Consider the following 16,180-nt stretch of genomic DNA (forward strand, 5'->3'; position numbering starts at 1 on the left):
CACAACATATTTTCTTATTCAAATATCGGTATACTTTTTATCTTTCATTTTCTATGTTTTTGTTATTTATTAGTAGTACATTAGTTATTAAGTACATTGTATGTTGCATATGAAATTGTATATTCAACGTATGGCGGGCTGACACCACGGCACACCATCAGTAAACCCACGATCACTACCATTATATTTTATTTTACCGTGTTTATACCTTTATACCAATTAGTAAAAATGTGAGGTGATTAGAAAGTTTTGCACTTCAAATCTTGGGCTAAAACTAATAACTTGCTATGGCTTTGTATAAGCAGACTATAGAGGTCGTGCTGGCAAAAGTAACAAATATGGCAATGATGCAAAAGATCAATGGGGTTGCCTGGTTACCTACGGTATAAATAGCAGAGGTGAGACGGAGTGACATAGCTCCTGATGACGTCAATGCAGACGAAACGCGTTGGGCTGGACCATGCGTCACTCCGTCACGTCCACTAAGTGTGGTTCCGTCTCGTGGAACGCATCGATACCCGGACATCCGATCCGTACGCCTATCGAGCGAGATTGCTGTTCATACCGATCTGATACCGAGTGGATATTTTATTTTTATTAAATATATTTCAAATTACTACACTATGGTCGGTTTACTCTTCAAGTGGGGCAACGTGTGAGAACCGCGCGAGACACCCCAGAAACACCAGGCCAGAGTGTTAGCGTGGAGATACCCACATACACCAGGACCATTACCAGAACCATAGCCGGGCTGGAATCAGTAGAGGGATAACCGCAGGATCTCCTGGACCATTTTTATTGCTGTGCAGAGCCTGCTACCCCTTTTTCAGGGGAAAGCATTGCGGTGAGCGCAATTCTTATAGGGGCACTGCATCACCGCACAGAGCACAGCCAAGTAAGAAATTAGCACAACATCACCATCTCACCTATGATTGTGGCTTTCTATACCCTTATACACTTGGGAAAAACAACAGCACTTTAAAAGTACACAAACTATTCATTTTGGACTGTTTTTGGCACTATAGCACTTTATTAATTTTGATATATCTGATTTTAAAGGATATTGACCTATTTATATTTATTAATTACATATATTTTATTCGATTGTTATTTATAATTATACTTACCTAATTATATATTTAATCATCCATTGCACATTGCACCTACAATTACAGGAGGTATTCCCTGCTTCACAGGCATAACACTGCAGCACTCTAACATTCATTTATTTCCTACCATAATAGGAGTTCACTATAATTTAAATTTTTTGTGGCACTGAGCACTTTACAATATCTTTGTATATTATATATGTCAAAGAAAGTTATATGTGTATCACCCTTACACCTACATAATAAGAAAGACCTTTACTTACCAGTGTCTACCAAACTAACATCAGAAGTAGCGCCAACACCCTTCACATTCCCATATCCAAGAAATGGAGTATACCTGGGTTATGTCGGGTGGTTATGTTAGGACTGATCGGTGTAGTTAAAAAAAGAAAAAAATTAGCAAGCAACATATTAAACTCATTTTCAGATTGATGAGATATTACACCCCCCCCCCTTTCCAAATGTTTATTTTAGGTCCAAAAAATGTCATTTCTTTTCAGCAGTTAAACACAGAACTACAATATTTTTTATTTCAGGTTTCATTCTCAGTGTGACGCAGTTAACCTTCAACTTTATGAGGCTCACACTACACTTAATTACCTGCAACATGAGCAAGATATTGGACTGTGGAAGTTTTGCCAGTACCAGTTTCTCCCACCAACAGAACAGGCTCTCCTTTATTGACACACACTGCAATCTGTTCAATCAATATGGAGGATGGTCGAGTGGCAGCAAATGTAATCTTCTCCCTGTCGATAAAACAATTGTAAACACAGTGAAGCAAAAAATCATTGAATCCCCTAAAGGCAATATTAAAAAAAAAATCATAAAAAGCACCTAAAGGGTCAGAAATGCAGTGAAAAGGGCTTGAGGTGCACAGACTCAATTTCAGTAAGTAAAAAAATAGGATTAGGTTTTACCTGTAAAATACCTTTTTTTTTTCAGTACATCACAGGACATGAGTTTCTATTCATGACTACTTGGGTTATGCTAAATACAGGCTGTGTTTTAAATGTGCAATAAAGTGCTTAAAATATACGTGAACCGGGGCGTGGCCTGACCGTGATGGGGTGAGGACGCATCTCGTGTGAGCTCCTGCTTCCCTGAGCCTGCCGCTTGACCTGTAGCGACCACCGATAACATACTTACCCGCTGGCGATGCCACCGAAGAGACGACCGTCCTTCCAACCTCCCGGAGGGCTCTCTGCACGCTCCACGGACCTCCACGATCTCTTTTCTGTGACCCCTCAGAGCCGCCGCGAGGCGGCCAAGATGGCGGCGCCCCGATCCTCTCCGGCCTCCACGCTGCTCCCGGGACCATCTTCCTCCTCAGGAATACAGCTATCTCAGGTACAGGAGCGCAGCCAGAACCCCTTCTTGCCCTATACAGCGGCATCTCCTCACTCCACTGACTCTGGGGACACAGAGGAGGACTGGAAGGCCCACATTAAGGCCTTGCCGACCAGGACGGAGATTGTCCACCTGATTACCACCACAGTGGAGCAATCGGTCACTCAGGCCTTGGAGGGGCTGAGGGCGGACACAGGCTCTGGGACACAGGGTGGCTACCCTAGAATCCGGCCAGGATGATATACTGCATTCCCTGTCCTCCTTTCATGAGTCTACCTGCACGCATGACACTGTCCTTAACACCCTTATGGATCAGCTTGATGATTATGAGAACAGAGATAGGCGCCAGAACATTCGCATTAGGGGACTCCGTGAAGCCACCAGAGTGCCTGACCTGGTCCCCTCTGTCCAGGGTATTTTTCGCCAGATTTTGGGAAACAGAGCCCCTGATGTCAGACATTGACAGAGCACACAAGGCCTTGCTTCCCCCACCAAAGGAGGGAGAGCCACCCCGAGATGTCATATGTAAACTTCATAAGTATGCTGTGAAAGAGGACATAATGAAGGCTGCACGGTCTATGGCTGTGATTGACTTTGATGGCGCACAACTTTCTCTGTTCCGACCTGTCTAGGCGGACACTCATGCAAGGGCGCTCCCTGCGCCCCCTACTGGATGCCTTACGCTCTCATCAGGTGGTGTATCGCTGGGGCTTCCCCTTCCGTCTTACTGCCTCCAGGAATGGCAAGTCGGCTGTTCTTCGCACTAAGGATGACCTGCAACGCTTCTGTGCTGCCCTGGATGTCCCCTTGACAGACTTCCCTGATTGGAGACTGCAGAGTACTCTCCCCTTGCCGCAACGTCCTGAGCGATGGCAACAGGTCACCCCGCATGGAGGGAAACGTTGCAGAGGCTCGAGACGGGGCTCCACCCAGGCCTCCCAGCAAGAATGAAAGCTGCTCACTTTCATTAGAAGCTTGCCGGACGGCGGGCTCTACTACTACCTTCTGCTGCTTTGGGGGGCCCGGCTGGGTCCCTCTATCATTATGGTGGTATTTGCACTACGTTGTTAACTGTGTTAGCCTTATATATTGATGGTTTCAGGGTGGGACTCTCCCCCCCTACGGACTGGGGCTGACCTGGGGTCCTCCGGGGCCGTGGGTCTCCCCCAGCCCGGCTGCAGGTCATGTTAACTTCATTGTTATATGGCTCAGAGATGCATTGCTCCTCTCACTAGTGGTTCAGTCACTACCCCACAGTAGGTGGCCCCGTGGGTCTGGGTAACCCCGAGCCCTCGAGGGTTTTTTCTCCCCCTTTTTTTTTGGGTATGGTTAGTTGGAGCCGCCCCCTCTTTTTGAGGCTATGGGGGCATGCCCCTGTGGGATAGCTCACCATGCTGGGGACGATTCTTGTCTCCTTTCTTTTCTATTCCTCGTTTCTGCTGTCCCATTCTTTCTATCTGTCTCCCCCCTCTGCTTTCCCCTTTCCCCCTTTCCACATTCCCTTCTCTCTTTTTCCTGGGTGGTCTGGAGGGGGGGTGTGGAGCCCACGATGGAGGTGTGGGGCAATGCGTCTTGGAGTTCTTCTTGCTTCCCTTATTGATCAGGGCGAGGCTTTTGAATGCGTATTATTTGCCTGTTATCACTGACTGCCCATTGATGTCTCATGGCTGATACACTACGTGTAACCTCGTACAATGTACGGGGGCTTTGCTCACCCAATAAGAGGGGTAGGATGTGGCAGGAACTGCGTCACTTGCGCCCTGATATACTTTATTTACAGGAGACGCACTTCACTGCCTCCTCCACTCCCCGCTTACCTACCCAGATGTTTTCTCAATGGTATCATAGTGTATCCCTAATTGCCAAAGCCAGGGGGGTTGCCATAGCAATCCATAAAAAGTGTCCCTTCGTACTCAGACTCCCTTATGGATCCTGAGGGAAGTTTCCTTTTTCTGAAGGGTGCGATTCACGGCCACACGTACACCCTCGCTAATGTGTATGCACCTAACTCTAGAACAGTCTCCTTGTCCTCAGCCCTTACCAAACTCAAGGGGTTTCAGGAGGGCATTGTTTTAGGAGGGGATTTTAACGTGGTCCTTGATTCCTCCCTGGACTCCTCCTCAGGTTGCTCCCCTCTCTTTTCGAGCTCAGAAGCACCTTCGGAGGCAATTCAGGACTCTGCATTTGGTAGACTGCTGGCAGACCCTCAATCCTCGGGTTAGGGACTACAGTTACTATTCCAAGGTTCACGACATGTACTCCAGATTGGACTTACTCATGGTGGACCAGTACCACCTGGACTCTGTCCGTGCCGCTTCGATCGGGTCCATTACTCTCTCTGATCACTCCCCGGTCTCCGACGTTCGCGCCCCCCGGTGCTCACCGTGTGACCCGGACGTGGCACCTGAATGAAAACCTCCTGGATGACCCCTCCATTTTGGGTCAGGTTACTGAAGAGGTGCGCTCCTACTTTGAGCTTAACTCTTCGTCTGATGTCTCCCCGTCCGCTGTCTGGGAGGGCCATAAGGCTGTGATCAGGGGGGTCCTCATTTCGCACGGTGCCCGATTGAAGCAGCAACGACAGCAGGAGGTTTCCGATTTGCTGGATCGGATCCACGAATTGGAAACTAAACATAAGCGGGACAAGGCCCCAGAGGATGCTCGCTCCCTAGAGGAGCTCAGGAACAACTTGTCATCCTGTCTGGACAGACGGGCCAGAAACAAGCTGCGCTTTTGGGCACACCGTTTTTATGAGCATGGCAACAAATGTGGCCGTCTGCTGGCCCGTATGCTACATAAACGGTCGGAAGCCCGCCATGTCCACGCCTTGGAGACTCCAGAGGGAAAAGTCGTTAGTTCCCCTCGCATAGCCACTTGCTTCCAGCGATTTTATGAGTCCTTGTACCATCTCCCACGGGCTGGGGGGGGGGGGGTCGGTTGTCCGACATCCATGACTACATGGCTGACTCCGGACTCCCTAGGCTCCCTGACGGGGTCCTGGAGGAGCTGGAGGCTCCCATTACCGAGTCGGAGGTGAGCAGGGTGGTATCTGGTTTGCCTGCAGGCAAGAGCCCGGGCGGCTTCACTAACCACTATTACAAGTCCCTGCTCCCTGTTCTTGGCACCCATATGAGCACTTATTTCAATGCGGTGTCGGATGAACGGCCCCTCCCACCTGAGGCGCTGTTGGCCCACATTGTGGTACTTCCGAAACCGGTAAGGATCCCCACCACTGTGCCAGCTACAGGCCCATCTCTCTCCTCAACGCCGACACCAAGATTTTGGCCAAGATTATGGCACTTCGCCTCCAAGACCATATTGCGTCCTTGATCCACCCTGACCAGGCGGGATTCATGCCCCTCCGAGAAGCCCGGGACAACACTGTCAGGGCTCTCCATGTGCTCCACTGGGCACAGAATGGACCGGACAGACTTCCCTGCCTGGCTCTGTCCCTGGATGCGGAAAAAGCCTTCAACAGGGTGGCCTGGCCATACCTGTAGGAGGTTCTTTGATCTCTGGGGCTCGGGTCCCGTATGTTGGGGTGGATCTTGGCCCTGTATCACGGCCCGAGTGCCAGGGTCAGGGTGAAAGGGCTGCTGTCGGATCCCTTTCCTATTTACAATGGCACCCGGCAGGGGTGCCCCCTGTCACCCATCCTTTTCGCCCTGGTCCTGGAACCCTTTTTGAGGAGTGTGAGGGCACTATCTGACATTGCTGGCGTTACGGTGGGTTCTACGGAACATAAGGTATCGGCATATGCCGATGACCTGCTGTTCTATCTTACACGACCACAGCTCTCCCTCCCAGTACTGGTACGTGAACTGGACCTGTTTGGGCGGCTTTCCAATTTCAAGATCAATTACGATAAATCAGAATTGCTCACTATTCATGGGCCCCCCGACCTGGCTTCGACTCTACAGCGATCTTTTGGCTTTAGATGGCGGGAAGACTACCTCCCATACCTCGGCGTGAACATCTCCCCTGACTTGAAAACGCTATATGACAGGAACTTCGGCGACTTGTTGGCTCGTATCCATCTTGACCTGGAATCGTGGGCGTCCCACTCCGTAACGTGGTTTGGCCGTATTAACGAGCTTAAAATGACCATCCTCCCCCGCCTGATTTATTTGTTTAACACGGTTCCCATGCATTTACCTGTATCCTTTTTTAAACGTCTGCGACGGGCTTTTCTAAAATTCGTCTGGAGGGAAAAGAGCCCCCGCTTGGCCTATGCTGTCCTCAGGAGGACGAAAGCCGACGCTAAGGATGTCAAGGGATTGATGAGGTGTATGCACGGATAAGCTGCAGCCTCCCTTAAACTATAGCCGAAGGCTACAAAATAGATAAGTAAAATGGAAGGTGATGGCGCTGCTTAATTTGTAAAGTGCAGATGAATATAAGATGTTCGAATATGCAATGTTAAAACAAATATGATTGAGGAAATGAAAAATCAATACCGGAGTAAAAAGATCAAACGTATGGTGTTGTAAGGAATATAAAATAAACTGGAAATGTTTTTAAGAGAAACCACCACCAGAGGGCGTAATAAATTGCAAAATATAACAGTGAATCTGCTTATATATACCAATAATAAATATAATTATATGACAATACCAAATGAGTAGGTAAAAATTTCTAAAAAATGTTAGATCCGCAAGTGATAATATAAATAGTGATGGATAATAAATAGTGAAAAATGTGCAAGGAAAGAGATAAATGTGCGGGAAACTTATGTGCACAGGATGGGTGTGCAAAAGAGCAATTAGTATAAGGTGCAACAAAAGGTGATCTCAGATCGATAAATCTATCAAGGTGGATAGAAATTATTGGATGAATGTGCCAAAAAGATAATAAATATACGGACGGATAAAAAGGTGCGGGAAATATATTTGTGCAAAGTGCAAAAAAAGTGATATTAAATCAGTCCATATCATGAAAATGAGTCCATAAAATAGTGGTAATAACCAAAAAATTAGGTGAACGGGATGTCTTACGGTGACCCCCAAGGTGGGTGACTGGCGAGTGGTGAGGTGGCCCCTGGTAAAAAGACCTACTCACCAGATGTACCCACCCCACGCAGGGGTATAGAGCGGGTACTGCAGAGGTGTCTTGTTTAATCCTGGCTCTGTGTAGTAGTTCCCTTCCTGGGGGAGATGTGATATGGGATCCGGAGTATCCTAAGTGGGATCCGGTAGTGGGGTCCTGTGTTAGTGTTGTAGTATCCAGAGCCTCATGGGTAGATCGGATGTGGCCAATCAGGGGTATATGGATGGAAGGATCATGGAAAAAGAGAGCTCGATAGTGTGATATCGTTTTGCTAAAAAGTTTAATAATATTCCAGCAGCAAAATGGGTACTCACATGTACAAAGTAAAAAGACAGCGAGGTATCGGCGTCCCGGAACGCAATGCGTTCCAACTAGAGACCGGAACCGGAAGTGACGTGACGGCGCTGTACGCGTTTCGTCATGTGACGTCTTCTGCAGCGTCCTATCACTTCCAGCGTAGGCCCTTTTGTACATGGTGGTTACTAGGCAACGAAGTTCGTTGGCGGAACTCAACGAAGGAGAAAAAATTGGTGCCGTGGGTCGTAGTGTAAGGAACATGGCGTAGGCTAATCTTAGCCAAATACAAATCAGATGGTAAGTATAAAAGAAAAAAGACCCAGGCTCACCGTTGTTGAATAATAATCGGATGGATATATAATATGTCAATATACGAAATGTAATGCTCCGTGCCTAATAATTGAACCATTTGTACCCATTTTGCTGCTGGAATATTATCTAAACCTTGGGTTCCCTTGGAGAAAACGCTGGCGGGACGGAATCTTGCGGGTGCCCCGTGGATTCCGCAAGGTGATCGTGGACTGTCGGGCCTGGACGTCACCCCTGACTATAGCCACACTTCGTATCTGGGATGGCCTTAACACGTCTGGCGCCATGTCTTCTGGCGTGTCCCCTTTGGCTCCCGTGGGTGGATTTTCCTGGTTCCCCCCAGGAGAGGATGTACGCTTTTTTCGCTCTTGGAACGCTGATGGCAAACTGTACTGTGGGAAATTTGCTCCTGCAGGCACATTGCTACCCCTAGCGACTCTTTGCGACCGCTTCGGCGATTTTCCGATGTCCGACTGGCGATCTAGGCAACTGACTGATTTTTTCGCCACACTCCTGACTGCTCCACGACCGATTACTGGCCTCTCGGCCTTTGAGAAGTGGTTTGTTGACCCTCCGGAATCCCGCCATCTGTCGCACATGTACAAATTGTTAAGTGGTGTTTCCTCCTTGCCCCCCTATTTCATGAAGGAATGGGAGAGAGAGCTGGGGGTAGAATTCGCTCCCCCACAACTCTCTCGCATTCTGCGTTTGACCCATGTCTCCTCCATTAGCACCAGGATACAGGAGTCGGCCTATAAATTTGTAGCCCGATGGTACAGGACCCCTGCCAAATTGGCCCAGATTTTTCTGGGCTCGGACCCCATTGTTGGAGGGGCTGCGGCCAGGTGGGCACTTTCCTCCACATTTGGTGGGAGTGCCCCCTACTGCAGCCCTTCTGGGACGCTGTACATCTTTGGGTATCCAAGCTGTCGCTTACCCTTCCTTCCCGCACTCCCCTTCAATACCTGTTCCATGATACACGCTCCTCAAACGCTACAAACGTAGTATAGTTCCTTTCCTGCTGAACGCCGCCAAGTGCCTCATACCGAGGCACTGGCGGAGTTCCACCTGCCCCACGCTCTGAGTGGAAGCGTGAGGTCAACCTGGTGATGGAGGCGGAACGGCGAGTTCTCACATCACTGGGCAGGGAGGAAAGCTTTAAGGACACCTGGATGGGGTGGATGTATTACTCTGATGAGATCTCAGATGTGCACACACCTATTACAGGATGAGCTCTAGGGCTGCGGCCTGGCCTTCTCCTGCCGGGGGCCCGCGCCCCCAGTCCGGACCTCCCTTTCCCTACCTGTTTTACCCTCCCTGTTTGTCTCTTCCCCTTTACTGTCTCTTCCCTTCTTTTTCTACCTCCTGCCTTTCTTTCTCTCTCAACGTCTCTTCCCTGAGGCCAGTGGCTGATTCTGCTGAAGTATATGCTGTAACGTGGATACTAATGAGCACTGATGTTAGCACTATGTGTGGTGTCTGTCGGGCTCTCCGGGCTCCTTTGCGGAGTTCCCCCTTTTTTGGGCGGCACTGACAGACGCGGCGCATCCTGGGGGTCATTGGATGTACTTACTGTTTGGCCGATATTGGCACATGCCTTCACAATGTCTGATTGACTGACCCCCCATGGACACTCCTGTTTCACTAATGATGTCCGGACTGAACATAATGCCGATTGTGCCTTCTCTGTTTCTTTTTCTAAATGCACTTCTGTACTACTTTGATCTTCTATGTTTTTTGTATGTGAATTTGAACTTGATAAATAGAGATTATTTAAAAAAAAATATATATATATACACGTGAACCTCCAACGTATAAATATGTGCTAGAAAAGAAAATATAGGATCACATCTATATTGCATATAAAAGCTTAAATAACTATATTGTGCAGTAAAAGAAGTCCATATAATATAGTGTAGAAAAAAAAAGTCCATATAAATATAAAGTGCTGTCACGAACAACCCTTTCTCAAAAAAGTGCCAGCAGTGCTGTAAACGTGCAAATATCAAGCTCAAAAAGCGATCCAAGTGACGATGTGCTTCAAACAGTGTTCCAGTGCAAGTACACCTAGAACCATGCACACCCTCGTGGCTGGGTCTTCACCTCAATTTATGTGACCTTGCGATTCAGCTTGGTCAAAAAAGGCTTAGCGCCTTCCTAGGCTAGGAACAATATCCCAATTCCCCCAAGTGGGAAACCTCCCTCAGGGATTGCTCTTTGTGGCAAACAGTGATATACATAGGGGAAAAGAAACTCGATAGTGCTGAAACCCTTTTTAAAAATGTATTTGATAAATGCAATAAATTTACTAACATACTGTTGGTTCTGTGAGTGCACCAATCTAGAGCAGCCCAGAATCAAAAACGGTATCATGGTGGTGTAGTAGAATCATTTGTTAGCCTCTAGCCACCTGCTGCCTGTTGGTGTGGGCAGTGCTCCGTCCGTGCCCCTACACGTGACACAGGGACCTCGTGTCTTCCTTAGGGGGATATATCTAGCACATACTCTTACGTTGGAGGTTCACTTTTATATTAAGCACTTTAAACATAGACTGTATTTTATTTATTGCGAGGCATTATTTGTGAATATTTGCTTACTCTTATGAGATAGTGGAGTGCCTGCAGCATTAATTTTTACAGCTGCTGACTTTTAATAGCCGTGATATCGGCACCCCCAGCCCATTCGTCAATCAGCCTTGGGTGCAGGTGTCAACATCTACACTAAGGGAAACAGGAAGTAAAGCCCTGAGGCTTCATAGCCTGTTTCCTACTGTGCACAAGCAAGTTGCACTTTGCTTTCTGAATGGCCCCACTGTCTTCTGGGACCTGTGTGTCGCCCAAGGAGGCAGCGGGAGGGGAGTGAAGGTGGAGCCGGAAATTTTGTACATCACAGCGATAGCTGTGGAAGTGATCATACCCGGATGTGGGAGCAGGTACCAGGTTTTGACGGGTATCCACTCCTCCACCCCCCCCCCCAAAAAAAAAAGTGTCAAATGTGACAGTGGAGGGGGGGGGGGGTAGGAACCAGCAGAGCTTCCCCTTTTGAATGGAGCTCCACTTTGAGGAAAGAGGACCAATGCCTCAACCCCCACTTATGGTGAAGGATCAGGGAATTTCCTTTCCAGAAACCACCAACTCAGACCCCAAGAGCCGAGGTAGGGGCAACCAAAAAGACATGTAAGGAGCAGGAAGGGAATCTCACAAAGCGGTTCAAAGAGGAAACTGCAAAACAGCCAGATCAAGTAATCTGTGCAACAACCTGAATAAAGGCTTTCACTAAGTAGAGACACACGATAGGTCTCTAAAATAAATGGTCAAGACTAACATCCATCTCTTCAGGGCTTGCACTTTGTTGTAGTGTACTGGACATAAGTTTCTCAACAGGCTGCCCCACTTAGAAGCAGGTTCTGAGTGCTTCTGCTTGGAGCCAGAGGCTGGTTGCTTAGGAAATGAACTCTTCTGGAATCCTGAAAGTGTCACTGTTTTCCGGTTTGTCACCGATTTCAAAAGAACAGCATACTTTTAAACCACCTTGTGGATGAAGGCCTCCAAGGATACTGCAAACAAGCCTTCACCCTCAAAAGGACAGCTTTTCAGTTTCTTTCCTGCAAAGAAGAAGTTTCAGCAACCAACACTTGAGCCACAGGATCCTTTCTTTGCAAACCCCTGCCAGGAGCAGAATTGCTCCTACCAGAGAAAAAAATGCCCTAAAGAGGGCCTCTAGTTTATCAATGGCGTCGGTCTACTTCCCAACCAAAGTATGTATATATGGAATAAAAGATTGTAGTCCCCAACATAGCCTCAAGAAAAAGGGGGGGGGGGGGTTTGGTTGGATTTTTGCGGTACCTTGGCTCGGAAATAGGATACGTTTTTTTTTTAAAAAAACATACAAAATTTTGAGGCGTATGCGCAGGGCTCTCTAAGATGGCCGTGTAAGCCGAGAGCTCTGTCCTGAGCCGGCCGAAGCCACCACAGCACCCAGATCAGCTACCACTCAGCAGCCCGAGTGAGAAGTCATCCCATCGTCAACCAAATCCCCCGACGGGCCAGACCAGATTAGTCAGGCCATTGATGCAATTTCCCTGCTCAGATCTAAATGGAATGGGGGCTTAGCTCAGGAGGGATTCCTCCAATCCACTGATTTGCAGAAAGCTTTTGGCACGGTCTCTTGGCCGTACATGTTTAGAGTCCTGGAGGCGTGGGGGTTTGGACCTCAGTTCCTCACTATTTTGAGGGCTTTGTACTCTTCCCCACAAGCCCAGGTCCATCTTCAACGCCAATATTCTGCACCTATCTATATTAAGAGGAGCACCAGACAGGGCTGTCCCTTGTCTCCTTTAATTTTTGCGATCGCTATAGAAACTCTGGCAGTAGCAATTAGGTTAGACCCAGATATTCAGGGGGTGCGTTGCGGGGATTAGGAACATAAACGCGCTGTTTGAAGTTGATCTTTTGTTGTTCCCCACTTACCCTATGACAACCCCAAAAGGTGTTTAGACTATTGAAAGATTTTGGTAAAGCGTCGGGACTGGAGGTTAATGTTGCGAAGTCTATGGCGCTAAATATATCTGTTCCTGGGGAGGTGGTGGACCGCCTTAGGGACCATTTTTCTTTTTCTTGGAAACCTGTAAAGTATCCCATATTTGCGTATTAACTTGACAGCACATATAGACTCCTTGTATTAACAGAAATAACCCCCTTTCATTCAAAAGTTAGAAGAGGACCTCCAACAGTGGTCGCTGCAAAATCTGTCCTGGTTGGGTAAACTTCATTCAATGACTCTTCTACCACCAAACCTTTATTTTTTCAGGTCCCTAGCGATCCAAGTACCTCGTTCAGTGCTACACGTACTTCAGGCAAAATATCATACAATGTGTGGAGCGGGTCACCGGTTTAGGAAACATTCTACTTTATCCAAGGACTCCAAGGTGGTTTAGGGTTGCCCGATTTAGACACTTTCAAGCGGCCCAAATCACACAATTCAATAATTTACTCTCGTTAGGTTAAACCAGATTGGGTGTACATGGAGAGAATGGCGACTCCAGACTATACGTTGGATTACCTTTTGCGGTGCCCCCCCCCCCCCCCCAATCTTGGTGCCTACTTTGTCATTTTCAGTGGGGCTCTGTGATAAAGTGCGTTCTAGGGGTCAGTTGGTTTCCCCGTTTAAACCACTAGCTCATTTATTCAGTAACTCAGACTTCCCTCCAGGGCAGGATGCTAGAGCGCTTAGGTGTTGGTGGAATAAGGGTCTATATAGGATCGGACATTTCTTCACCCACAGAGGGCCCTTCACTCTCAGGCATTGTAGGGAGGTTCTCGAGATGCCTGGCTCGGAACATTTCCGCTCTTTGCAAATGTCGCATTACCTTCACTCCCTTTGGCCAGTTAAACCAGATCATTACCAAGAAAGACCCTATGAAAAACTGTGTACACGGGATGCAGAAAGGTCGGGGGGGGGGTCTTGGGTGGTATCTCTCTGATTTATGGGCTGTTACTGTGTCCTCCTCCTAGGCTCCTCTATATGGCTGACTGGGACGCGGACCTAGGTGAGGTTAAGGACACCGAGTCCTGGCACATGAACTTCCTGAGATCATATAGGGGTGTTATTAATGTTGCCCTGGTTGAAGCTAAATTTAAAAGTACTCACCCGTTGGTACTGGTTGCCGACTAGATTGGCAAGAACGTATGCCTGTTTCCCCCGTGTTTCCGAAATTGCCAGTTAATGGGGTCGATGTGTCATATTTGGTGGGAGTGCCCTAGAATCCAGGGTTTCTGGAATGGCATCTTCACCCTAATTCAGAGTGTGACAGGTCGGTCAGTGCCCCGGACTCCGCAGGTGGCTCTTAACACCCCGATCCCTGGTTTATCTAAACAGTGACAGCGTTTGATTTTCTTTATTTTTCTGGGTGCTAAGATGACGGTAGCTAAATCCTTCAATCAATGGAGATTTTTTTGATGCCTTAGTTTATCACTGGTCCATGGGCATATTCAATTTTAACATTAAAAAAAGAATAGCGCGCAAATGCAAAAGAAATTACTACCAAATCTGAAGAGCGTCCATAAATAAAAATGGGGGTTTGGTCCCACCATATGGCCATATCTTGCTCAAGCCCACTACTGCGTCAAAGTACCCCATTATCAGTGGGTCCTACACTATCCATGAAAAAGATGAATCCAGCCTTTCTAACCCTTGGAGATAATACTCCTTGCTGGGAGAGATGTGCAAATGCACTACAGGGGACTCCTCCTATATCCACTTGAAGGTGGACACTGATTGAGTACAGGTGTGTGTGGGGGGTTCAATTTTAACCACTTGCCAACTAGGCACTTATACCCCCTTCCTAACAAAGCCAATTTAAGCACTCTCACACTTTGAATAACCATTACTCAGTCATGCAAAACTGTACCCATATAAAAGTTTTTTTTTTTTTTCCCATAAAAATGGAGCTATAAAATGTGTAAAAAAAATTGCATTTTTCTTAGTTTGTTATAACATTTTGCAAATTAGTAATGTTTCTTCATAAATGTTGACCAAAATGTACTCACACTGGATGTACTGACAGCCTATTTGATTTGAGACAAACAAGGACAGTACAAAAACCCCCAAATTAATACTTTCTAGAAAGTAGTCAGTCTAAGGTCTTTAGTAGGAGGCATTGTGTGTTGTGTGGGTATCTCTATTCTGCAAAGAATTGTGGGGGGGGGGGGGGGGGAAAAAAAAAAAAAAAAATCGGTATTTTCCCTCACATTGCATATGCATACTTGCAGCTACACCCCAAAACACATTCCGCTACTCCTGAGTATGGCAAAACCACATGTTAGACTTGTAGAGAGGCCCAACATGCAAGTGGCACAGTCATGTGTTCTAGGGACATAAATGTACACATCTAATTTCTTAACTACCTATTATACTTTTGATGGCCCTGGAGCACCAGGACAAAAACCTTGCCCACAAAACATTTTCTTTCCACATTTTCCAAAAACGTGTTGGGGAAAAAAAACGCTTTTATTTTTAGTACTACAGAAAAAGTTGTCCCTTTACAAGTTATTTCTAACATATAGAATGTGCATAACAAAAATGACACCTCAAAATACATTCTGCTACTCCAGAATATGGCAATACCACACGTGAGACTTCTTCACAGCCTAGCCACATAAAGAGGCCCAACATGCAAGGAGCACAGTCAGGTGTTCTAGGGACATAAGTTACACATTTCTTGACTACCTATTAGGACCAATATCAACCCTTCAGGCTGATAGCCGATATTAGGTGTCGATATTCTGCACAATTAAAGTTTTAATTTTTACACTGTCCTCTTAACCACTTCCAGACCGCCCACCGTGTATTTATGTCGGTCCTTTGACATTAAATACCGGGGTTATGGCAGCAGATAGCTGCAATAACCCCCAGAACCCTGATTTTTTTTTTTTTTTTTTACAGCAGGCGGTCCGCTTTAACAATGACGGTGGTCCCAGCGGCGGATTTGCCACGGGATCACTTTTTCTTTTAAAAAAATCTGGCAGACGTCCCCTATGATGTTCATTGACAGAAAAAGCATGACTGCCTATGGGCAGTCCCAGGAGGTAAACATCCACTCTTAACTATAGGCAGGTTTTGTTGTCAGAAGAAAGCCAACTCCACAGAGGGGTGGATGCTGTGTCTTTCAAACATCAGAGAAATTGTTTTTTCGCTAAGTTAACGATACCATTTTTCCTTTCGTTCATGAGGGGACACATTAGCCTTCTTAACTATTGCTGCGTTCAAAAGCAGTGTAAAACATGAGGGGAGGGAAACAGCAGAAAAAAATTGGATTTTTGACTTACTGTAAAATCCTTTTCTCTTAAGTTCATTAAGGGAAGCAGTTCTCTCTGATCCATGTCAGTAGGGTAAAATTGCCCCCTACAGGAGGAGAAAACTAGGCAGAAAAAAGTTCTGGCTACGACTATGGGCAGTCCCAGAGGGTACACCCTTTGTTCCTGCATAGGATGTCAGTTTTGTATCAAAGCAGTGTCAGAAGTAATCCCAACCCAACTCAAAATAGAGGAGCGGTAACTGCGTTCGTCAAT

The 16,180-nt window shown here is 47.0% G+C and overlaps 1 protein-coding gene across 2 annotated transcripts in view; it reads right to left on the reverse strand.

Moving 5' to 3' along the window:
* MDN1 (midasin AAA ATPase 1) overlaps nucleotides 1–16,180 on the reverse strand; it is a 902,759-nt gene that overhangs the window by 755,003 nt on the left and 131,576 nt on the right. For both annotated transcript variants that reach the window (XM_082250237.1, XM_082250236.1), the window contains exon 14: nucleotides 1,710–1,858. In XM_082250237.1, coding sequence (XP_082106363.1) covers nucleotides 1,710–1,858 — 149 coding nt within the window. The remainder of the gene's footprint in view (nucleotides 1–1,709; nucleotides 1,859–16,180) is intronic.

Source organism: Pelophylax lessonae (assembly GCF_965119305.1).
Source record: "Pelophylax lessonae genome assembly, chromosome: 3".
Lineage (NCBI taxonomy): Eukaryota > Metazoa > Chordata > Amphibia > Anura > Ranidae > Pelophylax > Pelophylax lessonae.